The sequence below is a fragment of the Protopterus annectens genome, chromosome 5.part0 (assembly GCF_019279795.1).
Source record: "Protopterus annectens isolate FY-2018-M chromosome 5.part0, PAN1.0, whole genome shotgun sequence".
Classification (NCBI taxonomy): domain Eukaryota; kingdom Metazoa; phylum Chordata; order Ceratodontiformes; family Protopteridae; genus Protopterus; species Protopterus annectens.
Window position 1 is genome coordinate 730300969 of NC_056735.1, and position 19298 is coordinate 730320266.

The window sequence follows — 19298 nt, forward strand, 5'->3', positions numbered from 1 at the left end:
AGAAAATGAGGGAAGAAACTTAGGAACTATATTACAAATGTCTCCCGATCACAACCATCACCTGTTACAGCTTATAGCAAGGGCAGACCTTAGTTATCTTCACCTGTGGAGTAGACCGCAGCATTAAACATGAACTTTCAAGAAACAGCAAGGTGATAGGCAACATATGTGGTAATGGTGATAAATTGCAGGAGGGACATATTCTTAATGTAGTTTATTATGGAATAATTACCATTACAGGTCAAGTAATTACTTTTGTTTGCCTTTATCTTTAAGGCTAGTCTTGACGGTTGAATGGGTAGACACAAATTTAGACCAAGGTTATTACATATGAAGCTGTTCGATTTGGGAAGGCAAGCATTACTAAGTGCTTAAAAGGGAGGCACAAACTAAATGTGCCTATTCGCAGGTGTATACAGCATGGCATCTTGTGGTCCCCTGTGAACACTTGCCTAGTATTATTCCTATGTTCCTAAAGTTCTGTAAAAGCTGAGGACAACTACAGGAAGGATCTTCCACTGGGGAACTCAAAATTACACTGGACAGTCATTTCTAAAAATGTGCAAATATGCAACAAAATTTACAATGTCATTGACAATTTCCCTGTGCATCACCGGATAACTTGACATTTTGACATCCAGTCCCAATTGCAGAGGGCAAAAAAACACAAATATTCACCCTAACTCAATGCTTTTGGATGTTTCAACACTCCATTCTGAAAGAACCCAAATGTTCAGACTAATAGCACATCTCATCTGCCACTTTTACTTCTCTGTATGATGCTCCTAACTTTCCAAGACAAAAAAAAATCGTTACACTATTACTATAAAAATGTTTCCCCTATTCTGGTATTTCCAGCTTCCAGTTTACACACAGAGTATGTGTCTTCTTTAATAAAGTATCCAAGCAGTTGTTAAAAGCACTTTACAAGGCTTTACAAGTTAAACAGTTAAACTAAACAGAGACCACATTTGTGTCTTGCAAAGATGAGTGAATGTTATAAATTCCTTAACCACGATACTTTTTCATTTTTCAATGGCATTTTACACACTGCAGGTTTTGAATTTTTTCTGAGGGTCGTCAAACCAAGACAAGGGTGATAATCAGCATCACAGACACAATCACTGAGCAAATTTGTTTACCAAGTACATAAGATCATGCTTTGTACACCAGCTTTGTTGTACAGAAATATTAGCATCAACTTGTTCAGTAGACTGCAATCCTATATTTGACAAAAGCCTGAACAGTTAAGTTAAACCAGGTAAATATTAAATCTTCCACCATAAGCAGATTTTAAGCTAGCTGTACTTAAACAGATCTGGCAGTGGCAGCAGCGAAAGCAAACATGATTTGTTAGAGCAGTAACAAAAAACAGAAATGAACATGTCAAAGTAAGAAATATGAAATATAAAACACTGACATCATACAAGCAGACACATGGTTAAGAATGATCTTGTATTGCCAAGCTTACTACTTCACTATGATCTACACAAAAAGATGCCCTCTTATTCCTCAAAGAAGAACATGCTTACAACAAACAGAGGTATGCCAGGTTTGGAAGCAATGGCACAAATTTAACCATCATGGACTTTCTTGAAATAAGAAATTAATATCTTAGGAGTTCTTTGGAAAGAGCTAAAACAAAATTAACATTAAAATGGCATATTCTACAAAATACACAAATGAATTAGAACATAAATTTCAGTTAACATTTTAAACATTCAAATACATCTTTCTGAAATATGGCTGCTTCAAAAAGAAAAAAATATAACACTGCACCAAGCCCAAGACCTTGGCAAAGCTGAACTTCAGTTTTTAAGCCAGACAGAGCAAGCAGCTGGTAAACTGCTACTTACAGCTGATGTAAGACAATGCAGCATTATCAGTGTAAGACTTTACATCCAGGTACAAATAAATCTGGCTGCAGTAAAATACACCACGGAAAAGCTCAGGCCAAAGGATTCACAGCAGAGTTCCACTGAATTTGTATAATATGCAGTGGTCCCCCATTTTGCTAGGCTACGGAAAAAAAGAACATAAGTCAAATATTTTGCCCAACAATGCAGTCAGTGGCTAGGATTATACCCTGGGAATCAAAGATAACAGGTAACAGTCTTTTCTTTCAAACCAGTGGAGCACCACACTATTCAAAGGATGCAGCTCTCATGAAAGAAGCTATGGCCACTAAAGATCATCCCCCAAAGGAAGGGGGAAAAAAACAAAACAAAAAAAAACTATACAATACAATGTCTAGCAGCAGTTCATGTGAAATGTTTTAAAGTTCATGCACAAGAGATATTACAATGCAAAATTATGTGCATGTTGAAAATGTGGCACAGTTCATGTTTCTTGGAAAACAATTTAAACAAAGACACTTCAAGAAATAATGGCATAAATTAATTCAAAACAGATGTTAACACTACTAAAGACCCATTTCATATCACAGAGAGGCACAGTGCAGCTTTCTGGTACATCAGTCAGATGTACAAGTTTTCATGTGCTTACACACGCAATATGGCACAACATATTTGGAGGTGCTCAGGTTTAAATACAACAGCTGGTCAGTAACAATATTTATCTCATTTTATACATACATATCTGACTAATGAACTGGGTATTTTACAATCTCCTAACCAGATCTTTGTCCATTAACATGAGTTACATTAAAGTGAAATGCAACAAACTCTTTAACCAAAATGGTTCAGTGACCTGTATCCTGTCGGACTTCTTGACGAAAAAAACATTAAAAAAAGAAACACAAGCCAACAACTGACATCCTTCTTCTGAAAAAGAAAGCACCATTTCTCAAAATTTGCTATACAAAATGTGTTTTGCTGGATAGCAGAGGTGACAATTAGAAAAAAGGGAACATCTGTCTGTCCAACATCCATGGAAAACTCATTAAACAGCAGCAATACCCTGCATCATAATCTGAAAACAAATCCAAAAGTAACTACACAGGGAGGAGACAGGAAAGCAAATTTCAAAACTAAAACCAGAGGATTCCATGAGAGACTAGAATGCTGAAGCAAAACAATCAAGTGTCAGGACGTGCATATTAACACCATGCATACCTGCTACACACACCTCATTCATGTTTAGAAAAAGGAAAATTAGCAGCGTGTATCTGCATATGGATATAATGTTTCAAAACACTGTATATGCAAAAACTGAACATAGCCTTTGCCTGTGAAAGTGCTAATGACTTCTGAAAATATGCAATGTGCCTGTATCTTAACATCGAGATCCTACAAAATGTATAACATGCATTTCAGTTAATGCCAATCAGCTGTTAGTTATTTAAAAAAAAAGAAAGAAAATGGATGCTTCAAATGCAGAATGAACTTCAAAGCAAAAATGGATTCCACACTTTTACCAAAAAGTGCCAAATGTGTTCCTGTAATACAGTATTGCTTAAGACTCAGCAGCAAAACAAGCCCTTTAGCATTTTCTGTAGTGTGTGCAAAGTACATCATTCTTTTCTTCCACTGTAGGTTACACATAAAACAGCAGACACACATTCCAATACTCTTCCTCTAAGTACTTTTTTTGGCAGTGGTAGTGGGGTGGTGACAGTCGGGGTCAAGTTTATCAAATAATTTAAGGGAATTTTTACCATTCTACTTTATTTTCCACAAAGAAATGCATTCTGGATATGAAACTTGCTATAAAACAGCATGACACCAAATCAAAACACCCTTCAGCTTATGTATCACATGGCTTGTGTGTTAAAGTACTCCTAACACACAATGTGAAAAATCTCCCTTCTTGTTAACACTGAGTAGACTTGAGTTTAAACAGTGACCTGTGGCTTTCTTGCTCCCCCTCTCTGTATGCAGACAACAAAACATATCAGATTTTTTTTTTTTTTTGCTAGGATGCTTGTCGAGCCTTCTGCCATTCAACAAATTCATCAAGTAGTACAGGCCCTACAAAACAATGAAAAATGCAACAATTAAAAATGTATACACTTCCATAATTATAGTCACTGCAATTTTGAAGATTTGCAGAATTTACTGATAGGGACGATAACACACACCTATTGAGCTTAATGCATTCTTTTATTATTCTACAGAACTACTGCACCATAAAAAAGAGAAAAAAATGCTGCTTTCAAAATATTTAGTAGTAAGCTAATGCATTCAAAATAAAGTCTTCTGATTCGATTACACTTGCAACTTACTTAGAAGAGGAAGCAAAGATGAAAAAGGTTGGGTATATGCATCTACAATAACTCTATCTTAAAAGTCTTCTTATTCAACAAGGCACCACAGGAAACCCTTCCACCACAAGTACCATAACTTTCTTCTTGGAAGAGTTCACCTCATCATTTACAACAGGAACCATCTAAAAGCTGCGGCAGCAGACCCTCTTCCTCTGGTAAATGGAAAAAAAAAAGAACGAACCATCAAATTATCGGGTAGCAGAATGGGATTCTCCATAGTAGAAAGCCATAGTGGATTTGGATTTGCACTGTTTTACAGTAACAGCTGATCTATGAACAGAACCCTCCAGATGAATCATACGTCTTGGGTTTACTTTGTCCACCAGTCAATCATACGACATCTTCTCACCAGAAGTTCCCTTGCTGCTCTGAGATAACTGTGCACCAGTAATAACACAAGACGTGATTCATATGCTGACTATATAGGGGTGCTAAATCCCTCAAACCAACTGCCTAACCCTTCCCACTTCACGCCATCAATAATAAAGAATTGCACCCTAATGGTAACAATACTTACTTTACTGAGAAATCCAACAACCAAGGCCAATGGGAGGGCCTGCAATACTGTGGGTGGACAGAGGAAGGGTATTTGGGTCCTCTTTGTAGATCAACACATTCTATAGGAATTACAGGCAAAATGGCAGTGGGTGCCTGCTACTGTTTCAATTTATGTCAGTAGACGGACTTTTGACTTAAATGTTGCAAAGAATAAAATGTTTTACTGATGCAGTATGTAACAAGCTGATTTTGTTGGTTTTAAAAGCTATGTTTACTCCCTTGAATTACTACTGTGACCTTTCATAAGACAATAGTCTGGACTACAGGAGTTTCCTGGTTGTCCAAGGGTTTAGCTGGGGCACCAATATTTGTACTAAGACTAGACTGTAGCATCACTATAGCTGTACCTTTTGGCATGTTTCTTTAACTTGTGGGAGCTTGTTAAAACTTTTGCTGAAATCTGTATTTAGAACCCTACCAGAAACCTGGAATTTCTAAGCTACTGCATTTTTATGCAGTAGGAAGTTGTTTCCGTAAGATGTCTAACCCCCTTTCTGTGGCACTTGGCTGGTGCGGTGTTGTAGCAGGATGCTTTTCTTGTTTCACACTTGGCTGCAGTTAATGGACAATCATGTCATGTGGAAAACTTTCATCTCAGGTTACTTCTGATGGACTGGGGCTTCTACACAGGTTATTATCACTATAAACAAGTAGGGTATTACTGCCATAACAGAACTGATGCATATGTGCAAGACTGTATTTAAGTGATGAACCACTTTTAGGCCTAGTAAGCTTGCACTTACTTTTGAGTAGGCATTCCCTGGGTTTCTTCCCTTCATTTTCTACTGTGTAAGAATTTTGAGCACAAAATATCTAAAGTAAACTACAGTTTGGCTTTTTACATAACATGGCTGTCCTGTGATTTTATGGTTTATACTTCTACAGCTCATATGCTATGAATGTTTTCAAAATTTCATGCACACGAAGCTTTTAAATTTTAAGTGTATTCAGAGTACAGACTTGGAAGTCAAATGAAATCAGAAAAGGTGCTCTCTACTGGAATTATGTTTTCTGCCCTATTATATACAGGAAAACAAAATCTTATCCGAATTACAGTCAGGTATAATCCATCAATGAGATTACATTTTTTGTTACTTTATTTTTCAGTGTTAACATGAACTTATCACAAAGGCTTCCTTTTGTTTTAACTGCTGAATGAAGGACTACAAAACTACTATTGACCATAAACTGCTACTGGCTTCATTTGGATTTTGGTTCCTGGACTTTTTTGGCATCTAAATTTCTTTGATTTTCTTTATATTAATGGAGTATTGTTCATTGTGACATTTTATCTTCCTAATACTTCAAACACTAGAATCACTTGTTAGAGTTATACTATCCACTTTTTTCCTGCCAAGTCTCATTTAAACTGCATCAGTTTTAGCATTGTGTATCTTCTTCTGCTACAGTGTTATATCATTAGTGCCTGTTACTATCACACTATATTTTTAACAGTCCTTCATTCATGGATTGGCCTTTTAATGAGGCCCTTCTATCCCAGGAACCTCCCCATTTACCTTCCATCCATATAATCATACCAGCTGACCCCTTGGGATCCCTGACCTGTAGAATACTGATGTCATGAGTCATCTGCATGCCTTCAGCTGTGGGCTGCAAAGAGATTAGGATCACCAGGTATCATCCAATGGCAAATGGTCACTTGGACAGGGGTATTTCCTGAGAAATTGTACAGACACCTTTGATCTTTGTGGTAGGACATGGGCACCCCCCCCCACCCCGAGGGTGTCTACGACTATCCATTTCAATGTGAGATCAATTCAGAACAAGATGGCATCACTTCAAATTTGCTCTGTATAGTTGATCTGGTTGGATGACAACACTGGACTCCATCTAGCTGTATCCTGGATATGATGCCCAATTTGTAATGTGTAATAAATGCGTGGGGGTTAGACCAAGTAGCTGCAGCACAAATATCCATAACTGAAACTCTAGACCAAAACGCCTGAGAAGTAGCCATATACCTTGTAGAGTGGGCCTTAATAGGTCCTGGTAAGAGAATACTTTTGGAAGAATAAATAAAAGTAATAGCCTTTCAACCATCTGGCTAGTGGGACTTTGGTAATAGATCTACCTCTTTGCGTAACTGAAAAGGATGCGAGCAACTGATCAGACTTCCTAAATGGCTTGGTTCTATGTAAATAAAACCAAAGCTGCCTATGAACATCAAGCAGATGGAGGGTATATTCACCATTGTTTTGATAACTGGGGAAAAAAGACTGATGGACATGACAGCTACTAGAAAGTATTCCAAGAAAGGAATTTTAAATCCAGAGTAGCTGCTGGCTCAAAGGGCAGGTAGACCAAAGCTCGGAAAATCATTGTTAGATCCCACAGTGAAGTAGGATCTTTCACTGGAGGCTGCAGCAGGAAAATGCCCCTAAGAAATGCTTTACAAAGCTTAGAAGAAGCAAGGAATAAGGAATCAAAGCCAAAAGGAAAACTGGATATGGCTGCTAAATGGACTTTGACAGTAGAATAACTAGGTCCATCAATAAAAAAGAAGCCAAAAAGTCAAGTACAACCGCCACTGGTGCTGTAAAAGGATCTGTCTTTGTTCAGCCCAAACAGAAAATCTCTTCCACTTGTTTTTATAAATCTTGCGTGTCAAAGACCATGTAAGGAGACCAGATCTAACCTCATCGGAGGGCAAACCAGATGAGACCAAAGGAAGGTGAACCTGGTTTGTCGAGGCCAAAAGGGAACAATAAGTATTACTTTGCCCTGCAACCTGAAAGTTTTCTTTAAGAACTTGGAAAAGATCACAGCAGGGGAGACCCATTTGTGGAAAATCATGTTTGCTGTTGACGTGATTCAGAGACCACTCGTGAGGCATCACTGCATACCTCTCAACCTCTTAGAGCAAGAAATCCACACAAAGCCATAAATAATGGGGGGACAAAGGCCCAAAAATAGGGACAATTTTTAAATATTATTCTTACAAACTTAGAAAGTTGATAAAATAATAGGTTTTGCTTTAACATGAATTTTCTGAGGGGAATGAATTTGAAACTCAGATGTCTGTCATTATTTTCTGTCTTCAGTCTTTAATGACTTGCCAGAAAACCACAATTTTATGAAAAACGGACCACAAATATGCAGCAAAACATCTGGACCTTCTGCAAAAATCTGTACAGTTGAGAGGTATGGGCATCAGTAATACTTGGCTGAGCTGGTCTGCTAATATGCTGCACTCCCCCAGAATATGCATTGCTACCAAAAAGCAGTTGGTACAGATCACCCACTGCCAAACCCTCATCACTTCTTGACATGGAGATAGGACCTGGTTTCGCTCTGTTTGTTGACGTACCAAACTATGGACATGTTGCCCATTTGAACTGCAATAGTCTCCAGGGGTAGAAAGTTGTAGAGTTCTTGCAAAGCTAGAAGAACCACTTATCTTCAGTACATTGATATGTGACTTGGTCTCCTGGGATGCCCATGTGCCTTGGACTATTAGACCTAGATAATGCCCCCCCCCCACCCTAGCTGAGACATGTCCATAGTCAACGTGGCATTTGGGAATAGAAGGATGAATGGACAATCCTTTAGTAACATATGTGGAGTGAAGCCACCAAAGCAGAGCTTCCTTGCACACTTGCAACAGTTTTTTGGGAAGACAGAGGATTCTACAATAGTGACCACTGAACTAACATCCACTGCAATGTCCTCATGTCGAAATGAAATATGGGCAGGAGAGTTATTGTGGCCTCCATTGAACATAATGCCCTGAGAACTAAACTGGCTGAGATATGGTTAAAATTTGTCTGATATGACTCATTAGATTCGTTTCCCTGTCTGTCGTCAGATAAGCACAGGATATCCTTGTATTCAGATGAACCCCAATGAAATCTATGATCTGAACCGGATCCAACTGGGATTTCTGCATGTTGATAGTTATCCTCAGAGTTGAGACCAGCTGTAGTAAGTAGTCTCTGGCTTGAATGAGCCAGTTGTCCAGGCAAAGAAAAATCTGGTAACCCTGCAGTCTGAGATGCACTTCCACCACTGCCAAGCATTTGTTGAACACCCTGGGGGCTGTGGTGAGACCAAAAGGGTGTGATCTGAACTGGTAACGAGTGGCTCCCAGCCTAAAACATAGGAATTGCCTGGAGCGTCTGTCCGTTTTTATGTGGTAGTACGCATCCTTCAGGTCCCCACAGCACATCCATTCATCTACCTTCAAGAGAGGCAGGATGGACTGGATTGAGACCATCCTGAACTTGGTGTGCTTTACCAACGTGTTCAGAGAGGTCAGATCCAGAACAGGTCTCAAGTCTATCTTTTTGAGTACTAAAGAATTTAGTGTAAAAGCCTGATCAGACTTAATCAGGGAGGGGGGAAGGACCTCTTGGATGACACTTTTTTTCAAAAGCTTTTCTATTTCTTGGGCTGTGTCCTTCCTCTGATTGGGTGGAACATTGGAGATAACATTTTTTCTTGGGAATTTCCAGAAAGGGAATGAAGTATCCTCTGGATATGATCCTTAGTACCCATTTGTTGCTTGTGATGGCCTCCCAGGCTTCTGGGTGCATGGAGAATCGTCCCCCCCCCCGACTGCCTCTAGAGGAGGACAGCCAGGCAACTGCTCAGGATTGCTGGAAGGGCTTGTACTGAAAGGTTTCCTGTGACCCCTGATTCTGCGGACCCCCTCGGCTGCGTGGGTGGCATCTTCCATTTTGATTATTCCCCCTCTGACCCAGGAGAAATATTCTCCCCGAGTGTCTTGAAAAAGACCCTGCAACTTTCAAAACCACATTCTTACTCCCACACTGGTTCCTGCAGAAGGTCCACTGTGGGGTAAAGAAACATATTCCTACAGCAGACAAGGTCTTTCTGCCCTTCTCACTCCGGGAGAGTCTCTCACGAACAAGCTGGTCCAAACAAGGTGAAGCTGTCAAAGGGGGCATTAATAAAGGCTTGTTTGAAAGGCTGTGCAAAATCACACAGCCTCATCCAGGCATAATGCCTCATAGCAATACCCGAACTGGCAGCACTTGAGGTACCCTCTGCAGAATGGGAAAGCAACCTCATGGAAGCACTGGCTAGTGACTGTAGGATGGCCAGTCTGGAGAAAAGGTTTTCTGATATTTAGTGGACATGGACCCTGGGACTGAGCTAAAATGTTCACTTACAAGTCCCTTTGTAGTCTCAAAGTGAGACTAATAGTTTAACTCCCTCAAGGTGAATCTGGAAGAAGCAAACTCTTTTGCAAAGTCTGTCCAATACCCAGGATTCTCTATTCGGAGGATGGACAGATGAGCTCTCCTGGGCAAGCTCCCAGTTGGTGTCTGCTACAACCATGGCATTTACAGGGATACACTTGGTCCAAAACAACTTATCTGCGGGAGTGCTTAGAATCTTGCCCGCTTGTTTCAAAACGGGCTCTACTGTGCCCAGTTCTTCCAAGCCCTAGATGATACCATTTGGATCAGTGAGTTGGCTGGGTGGGGTGGGGGGGCACCCAGGTAGTCGAGGGGCTGGACGAGAAAGCCTCCCACAATACACAGATTCCTCCTGGGAAGGGTTCTGGGCTGACCAATCACCCCTCTGGTGCAGGATTTCTAAAATGTCTCCAAAGGAGACCTCCTCAGGTGGTGACTTTGGGGACCCTTCTTCCTCAAAACCTGTGTACATGTTAACTGATTCTGTATGGAGATCAATGTGTCTCCTTTTACACAGCCTCTTCCAAGGGACCTCCTCAGTGGGATGCTCTGGGGATGTATCGGAAGATGCCTGGGGTTCTGCCAGGGGGACAGTGTGGAGGCATTGGGGAACCAGCTGTCCATGTGGCACAGTGGAGGCCTTGGGCACCAGACGAGAATGGGTGGGGAGGGGAAGTACCATGGCAGAGTGCCGAGGATCTCCCAGGATGGGACAGAACTCTCTCCACCACTTCGAAAGCCAAAGGGCTCCAAGCCACTGAGAACTGTCCCACTGGGGTCAAAGCCACCAGACAGGACACCTCATGGACAGCTCGAGCCTGCTGCTCCGAAGAGGGAGTTGGAGCCGAGCTATCAAAGACCCGCAGTTCCTAGGAGAAGCAAAGGCTCTTAACGCTGAGCTGACGTTATCCCCCAGGAACCGACCTTGACTCTATAGCTCCGAGACGCTTGGAACCAAAGCCATCGGAGTAGAGTGGTTCAGGGAAACCATCAAAGGTGAAGAGGCGATCTTTATTGGCCTCAAAGACCAACAGCATCAAAGACTCGGAACCAAGAGGCAGTTTGGTGAAGGAGCCAAAGGTCGGAAATGTGAACCTCTCTTAGATCCAGACATGGATGGAGTGGAAATAAGCCCCATCTAAATCTGGGTCTCATGGAATTGCCTCATCATTCTGCTGACGTCCCTGTAGGAAAAGCTTCGGGAAGACCTGGAAGATGCTGATGACAAAGGTCTCTAGAATCTCTTGGGAGACTGACCGATCTCTCAGAACCTGGATTGTTGGAGCCGAGCAGGGTGCCGACACAATAAGAGCTGGTGGTAAGTCACTAGGCCCCGGGACAAAGCAGGGTGACCAGGGCAGAGAAGAGGAGGTCTACTGTGTACAAAGAGAGCATTTGAGAAGGACAATCCCTGTAGCCTCCTAATCCTGCTGTGTTCCCTCCCTCAAAAAAAAAAAAAAATTATATATATCTATATCTATATCTATATATATATATATATATATATATATATATATATATATATATATATATTCAGCTGCTCTTACTGTAACTGTCTTGGTTGCTGTTCTGCGGGCTATCTGTTCAGTTGTTCTTACTCTGCACTTATTACTGCTTGTTAGTAGCCTTCTAATTTAATGCCTTCTGCTCTTGTTTTTAGTCATTTGTATTTGCCGTAATATTGATATACGTGTGCTAGCCTGCACTGCATTTGAATTGTATTTACTGCTGTTTTAGCTGCTTTTCTGTATTAAAAAAAAATTCCTAGCTTATTTCCTGCCTTTCCTGTAACTTATCTAGTTCAGATACAGACTTGCTGTATCCAGATCTGTTTGTAAGCCCCTGAGCCCCCCAAGCCTTTCTGTGTTGGAGGGAAGCCTTCTAGCTTATCAGTGTGAGTGGTAAGCACTAGGTAGCCTATCTACTACAGGAGAAGAGGTTTCTGGCCCAGAAATTATAGTTTATTGTTCGTTTGGGAAGCTCTTCCATCTCTTTCAACCTTCTGATTCAAAAGCCTGTGTTTGTGCTTGTTTCCTGCATTTCCTGTTACTAATCTAGTCCAGGTACATATTTGCTGTATCCAGGACTCTTTGCAAGCTTCTGAGCCCCCGCCCAAGCCTTTCTGTGTTGGAGGGAAGCCTTCTAGCTTATCAGTGGGAGTGGTAAGCATCAGGTAGCCTATCTACCACGGGAAGAGTGGGTTTTGGCCCATAAATTGTAGTTTATTGGCCATTTAGGCAGTTTTCCATCTCTCTCAACTTGCTGGCTTAAAAGCCTGCGTTTGCGCTTGTTCCCCACCTTTTCTGTAACTAGTCTAGTCCAGGTACAGATTTGCTGTATCCAGGACTCTTTGTAAGCTTCTGAGCCCCCCCAAGCCTTTCTGTGTTGGAGGGAAGCCTTCTAGCTTATCAGTGGGAGTGGTAAGCATTAGGTAGCCTATCTACCATAAGAGGAGTGGTTCCTGGCCCAGAAATTGTAGCTACTGGCCATTTGGGCAGTTTTTCCCATCTCTTTCAACTTTCTGGTTTAAAAGCCGCACTTGCGCTTGTTTCCCAGCTTTCCTGTTACTAGCCTAGTCCAGATACAGAGATGCTGTATCCAAGACTGTTGGTAAGCTTCTGAGCACCGCAAGCCTTTCTGTGTTGGAGGGAAGCCTTCTAGCTTATCAGTGGGAGTGGTAAGCACTAGGTAGCCTATCTACCACAAGAGGAGTGGTTCTAACCGAGAAATTGTAGTTTATTGGCCGTTTGGGCAGTTTTGTTTCCATCTCTCTCAACTTTCTGGTTTTAAAGCCCGTGTTTATGCTAGATCCCCACCTTTCTTGTAACTAGTCTAGTCCAGATACAGATTTGCTGTATCGAGGACTATGTGTAAGCTTCTGAGCCCCTCAAGCCTTTATGTTGGAGTGCAGCCTTCTAGCTCATCAGTGGGAGTGGTAAGTACTAGGTAGCCTGTCTATCACAAGAAGAGTGGTTCTTGGCCCAGGAATTGTAGTTTATTGACCATTCGGGAAGTTGTCCATCTCTTTCAACTTTCTGGTTTAAAAGACCACATCTGCGCTTGTTTCCCATCTTTCCTGTAACTAACCTACTGGAAAGCACTAGAAAGCCTTAAACTGATATAAGCCTTCTAGCTTAAAAGAGAGACTTTGGAGTGATTATCAGTTTTCTGTATTTTCTTGCTATACTTAACTGTTTTCTGCCTAAACGCTAATTTTCCAGCACTTATTGTGATATAAAAGCTTGTTTTTTTTCACATATTGTACTTATTTGACTGCTTACACTTTTAAAAAGTTGTTTTTTGTTTAAATAAATTGTTTAACTGTTGTAGGCTACACACTTTTTTTTTTTTTTTTTAAATAACATTTGTTGACCGGGAATGTCCGACTAGGTTCCACAGAGCCTGTTTTCAGCGGAGGCCCAGGGAGAAACGCTCCAGATGCATGTCTTTGGAATCACACTAAAGTGAGATAGCTTTTTCTGATTGCTTGTAGTCATTTAAAGCTGTTTTAAGTGCACTTTTTACTGTTTTTGCCTTATCTTTTCAAAAAAAAAAAAATATATATATAAATTTCTTGTTTCCCGCCTTTCTAAGCTAGTATAGTCCAGTTTTCAGGCTACTGCTGAATTCAGGGCTGTGTTACGAGTTTATGAGTTGCCCATACCTTACTTGGATAAAGGGAAGTTTCTCTGTTCACCTGTGAGAGAGGGGAACTTTGAGCAGCCATCTGTCCCTGGAGGAGTGGTTCCAGCCCAGAAGTTAGTAGTTTAAAAAAACGCGTTGCAGGTTTTGTGCGCCGGGCAGCACCGGTTAGCTAGGGTTAAATTATTCCCGGCTCCACTAAGTCTCCTCTTCAGTTTTTCACTTGAAACTTGTCTAACTCTCAACCCAAGCACTCAAAAAGCATCCTGCAGTCCAGCACTTGCTCAGACCTAATAGCAAGCACTAATATACCCAGACACTTGGCTGCCCAGCAGGGCAAGGCTCTTTATCCACCCCTCACTAACCAAGCGACTAGCAGCTCACCCTACTATTCAGGCATGACCAAAGGGCAACTTCAGGTGTACTCTCCAGTCCAGCTGGTGAATCTGGGTAACCTGAGGCAATGTTACAACTGCCTCATGTACACAGACAGCCCTCTCCTCCTACCACAAAACACTAACATATGTGAGAGATGCAATTATATAGCCAAACTGGAGGCTAAGGTATCTCCACCCAAGACTGGAACAGACAGTCATGAGGAGAAGGTTAACACTTGCACCACACCTCCGGCCTCACACAGACCTACTAAACCAGCACTGGCAAAAAATACACATAAATACACAAAATCATACTCAGAGGCTCTAAATAAAAACCTGCAAAAGCATCAGAGAGCTCCAAAGCAGACACCCACAAAACCTGCACCTCCAGTCACAAACCAAACAACACATAAAACACAAAATCAATGTGCCGCACAATCACAGCCCTTAAGGTGAAATAACATACCTAACACACTAGTAATAGGTGACTCAAAAGTCAGGCACACTGACGCCCCACTCACTAGGGTGGACAAGGAGAAGGTTACTGTTAGCTGCCTGTCGGGAGCCAGAATCCACCACATAACACAAGCACTCAGGTCACTCCAGAACAAGTACAAATATGACTCTGTCATTGTTCATGTTGGTGTGAATGACCTGAGCCGTACCTCCCTGGACTACATGACAAGAGACATAGAAGAGCTCTCTGATCATGTAGCCCAGGCGGGTATGACCCTGACCCTGAGTAGCATCCTGCCCTCACCAAGAATGATACCTCAGTATAAAGAAAAAATGATCAATTTCAACAATTGGCTAAGCTTCTGGTGTCATTCAAAGGGAATCCAGTGTCTGTCAGCCTGGGATGACATGCTCGACAAGCCACATTGCTTCGCAAGAGACGGCAGCACCTGTCACCCCTTGGCTTTCGAATACTGGCCAAGGCTCTTGCTGCCCCCATAGTGCCTTTTTTTGGCAAAGCTCAAAATTCAAACCCACCTCCGTAAACAGCACAAGTACAAAATTGAGGGTTATGCTACTCAACGCCAGGAGTTTAAATCTCAAAATGCATGCGCTCGAAGCACTCCTAAGTATGAAGAACGTCGGCATCTGTGCAGTAACTGAAACCTGGTTCAAGGCTCCAGAGAGCACTCCAGTACTACTGGGCTACAACTCATACCACACATTTCGGCCACAGAACACGGACCGAAACACAAAATGAGGGAGTGTTATCCATATTCATCAAGGATACCCACACCTCCAGGTTAGTGGCGCAGCATGATACCTCTGAGATCATCCATGTGCAACTAACATCGGGCAAACCTGCAATGCAAATTGTGGCCTGCTACAGATCACCCTCCATGACCCAGGACCACCACTCCGCCTTTCTGGAGACACTGGAAAACATGAAGGTCCTACCGAACACCCCGATCTTGGGAGATTTCAATTACCCTACCATTAACTGGGAAAACTGCATGAGTACAAACTCCCAGGCTCAGGGCTTCCTGGAATTTATCAACTCAAATGCCCTGGATCAGCTGGTAAACTCCCCTACCAGAGGCCACAACATATTGCAACTGGTCATCACCAACATGGGCCTGCAGTGCTCCGTACCGGAGGTGAACCCGTCACAGGTTAGATCTGACCATAAACTAATCACCCTGGATGTCCACACCCCACCACCACCCCCAACCAAGGAAACCAGAGTGAAAAACTTTTCTAAAGCAAACTTCACCTTACTTAAGGCAGAGGGGGGTAAGTTTCACAGTCCCCACGCTAAAGGATAACACTGCCCAAAATGCAGAATCCTTTACAATTGCACTCTATGAGCACCTACAAGGATGCATGGATCATGTCATCCCTAGCAAAACCAAGACTCACTCCCCTAAGAGAAGGAGACCAGTCTGGTAGACCCCTGCCATAAACAGGTTATACAACAAAAGGAGGAAACTAGTTCAGAAAAAAATCAGATCCCAAGAAGGAAAGACATCCCTGATCAGTATCAGTAAGAAACTAAGGTCCCTCATAAAATCATCCAAGGCTAACTTCGAAAGAAAAATAGCCAAGGATTCGAAAGATCACCACAAAGCCTTCTTTAGCTACATCAAGCATCTAAGTGGCAACTCGCAGATATGCTCCGAGAAAGTGCAAAATAGCACAAAATATGTGGAACCTACTGATATTGCCAACATACTGGCAGATAGATTCAGTGCAAGCTTCACATCCCTCTCACCTTCAAAAGGGCCCACAACAATACCGGAAAATTGTACTGTCCCAGAAATCACAGAAGCACAGATGAAAACAGCCCTTTCAAAAGCCAAAAACACAGCATCAATGGGGCCAGATGGTGTCCCAGGCTGCGTCTTGCACGAACTACAGAACGAACTAACCCCCCCCACCTAAACATGCTGTTCAACCTCAGCCTCTCCACAGGCTACGTGCCCATAGAATGGCGCAGAGCAATGGTTATTCTGCTCCACAAAGGAGGGGCCACAACTGACGCTGGTAACTATCGCCCCATAAGCCTGACTAGCCTGGTCTGCAAGGCTATGGAGTGCATCATCATGGAACTCATTAACAAAGACATTGGGAACCTCCAAACACTTGACCGGACCCAGTTAGGCTTTGTTAAGGGCAGATCATGCCTACTAAACCTGGTTGACTTCGAGACAGTTACCAATGCCAAAGACAAGGGAAAGGTGGTTCACACAGCCTACCTTGATCTCGCCAACACCATTCCTCACTCGGGTATTATAGAAAAACTCACCAGCCTGAACGTAAACCCCTACGTCACAAGATGGGTTGCCAACTGGCTTACAGACAGAACTCACATGGTAAGAATAGTGGGCTCCAGGTCTGACTCTAAACCAGTCACAAGTGGTGTCCTGCAAGGCTCAGTTCTGGGACCCCTACTGTTCGGCATATACTTCTCAGAAGTAAAGGCAAACACAGGAGGACTATGGCTAACCAAGTTTGCCAATGACTGCAAACTGGGAGCCATAACTGACTCCACAGCTGACACGGGCATCCTCCAAAAAGGCCTTACTGAGACAGACACCTGGTGACAAAGTCATGGCCTCAAGCTAAATGCCAAAAAATGCATAGTCATCCCATTTGGGAAAAACAAAACACCCACAAATTACCACATAGGCAGCAGCCCCCTTAATACAGAAGAGGTAACAGATCTGGGGACCCAGGTAGATAGTAATCTCTCCTTTGACAATCATACTGCCAAAGTAGCTAGGAAATCCTTCTATGTGGCCCATCTAATTACTAAGGGGTTTGTATCTAGAAATAAAGAGGTTATAGTGCCCCTCTACTTATCACTCAGACCCATCATAGAGTACAATAGCCCATTTGGGATGTACCTCACAAGACACTTCCAACAGCTTGAAAGACCACAAAAGCACCTCACCAAGAGGATTACTGGCCTCAAACATATGTCCTATGCAGCCCGACTGAAAAAACTCAGTGGCATATCGCTTACTCAGAGGTGATCTCTGCCTGACTTACAAAGCCATGTCCAACTAAGAATTGATGGACATGCTCCACCTAAAGAAATCCAAGTCACTGCGAGCCACGCGCTCTAGTGAGCTAAACCTCACCACAACAACAAATAGAACATGCTGGAGGGATAGATTCCTGTCACAGAGACTTCCCATGCTTTCAAACAAAATTCCTAACTACATTAGACAGAGCCCCTCACTAACACTCTTCAAGAGAAGCCTTGACGAGTGGATGGGTAACAGAAAGTACACCCCTGGGATCACTTCATTGGCTCTGCTTGACAGAGGCTCAGTTAATCAATCAATCAATGGGGAGGCAAAAGCCGACACACTCTAGCTAGGCTTATAAATGCCCTCGAGCAGATAGCCTAGTACCTACCTATGAACCTAGCTCATTGTCGACCGGGTTTGGTTTGGACTTCGGAGCCTTTTTGGCGACTCCAAGGACGAACATGTGGGAGAGCGCTTCCTGCTTTCTTGAGAGTTGTTAGGCCTCTTAGGAAGGGGGTTAGGCCCCTGAAGTTGACTGTACCTACGAGATGGCAGAAGGAGGCAGAAAATCTTTATGGACCAGCTTACTCATCCTGTCTGCCAGAGCCCGGGGGTGGAAAGCCTGACAAATAACTCAAGGGGCCTCAAGATGAGTAGGCCCCAAGCAACAAACACACTCCTTGTGGGAGTCAGACAAGGGAATCCTTCTGCCCACAGGAAGCGCATTTTTTTTTTTAAAAACTTGAGATTTCTGCACCATCCTTGAGAGAAAAACAAGGAGAAAGAAAAGGCTTTGGAAACGGAGAGGGAGAGGATTAACCGCAGAGAAACCAGACAAATTTAAACTAAGGAAAGTGTCCACAGCAAGGACAACTATAAGTCATGAAAATCAGAGGAAGAAAAAAGAAAAGGAGAAAAAAAACTCATGAAGCCCCATTACCGGAGGAAGCTCAAGAGTCAGGCGAACTTGCTGCTGAAGCAAAGTGCAGCAAACAAGTTCTGGGGTATGTTGGGAGAGCAGGGCATTGTGGGTATAGGGAGGAGCTCAAGTCAGGAAGCTGAAGCTGTAAAAAAGTGTCAGACTGGTTCTGAGGATTGGAACCAATATCCACAGGTTAATGAAATGAAGAGGGCAACATAAGATTTTTTTTTTTTTTTTTTAGTTTCCCAGTACAAGTCACAGAACACTTTAATAAAGCCCAACAGCTGCCTAAAATAATTATTAATCAAACACACCACCTAGTAGCAAGTTAGAACTCTTAGACGAATTAACAGCAGTAGTAAACAGCAGGAATATTAAAATAAAAAGTAAACTGCAAGAATATTACAATAAAGTTAACACGAAAAAGCACAGTTGTGTACACTTACCATAAATGTAGATGTTCGAGTGTATTCACTGTTGCAGTCCTGACAGTTGGGTTATCTGGTTCCCAGTAACCCTCAGCCAGCCCGAATACCAAAGAATTTGGTTAATGTCGTTAGCTGCCATCGGCTGTAAACCTGACGTCAAGTTTAAAGGGAGGCAGCCAATGCCTTTTTCCGCAGTTTTTCTTGCCTTAACTGTCAGGAGCCCCCAAATGAAGGCTACAGCATGAACATTCTGGAGAAAAAATTATCCAGAATTAAAACACTAGTCTGTGCCTTTGGAAAAAGAAGGGGGAACGGATGGGGGGGGAATAGGGCTTCAACAGTGAATACACTAACATCTACATTTATGGCAAGTGTACACAACTGTACTATGTTCATCATGTTTCACTGTTGCAGTCCTGACAATTGGATTGATTCTCAATGCCCAGTCTGAACAAAAGGGTGGAGGAAGAAT

General features: G+C 42.5%; 1 protein-coding gene across 1 annotated transcript in view; it reads right to left on the reverse strand.

The window, feature by feature from the left end:
- Positions 1–1121: 1121 nt before the first annotated feature.
- DCUN1D5 (defective in cullin neddylation 1 domain containing 5) overlaps positions 1122–19298 on the reverse strand; it is an 882136-nt gene continuing 863959 nt past the window's right edge. The window contains exon 9 of the mRNA XM_044072580.1: positions 1122–3929. Within this exon, the coding sequence (XP_043928515.1) occupies positions 3874–3929 (56 nt within the window). The 3' untranslated portion in view covers positions 1122–3873. The remainder of the gene's footprint in view (positions 3930–19298) is intronic.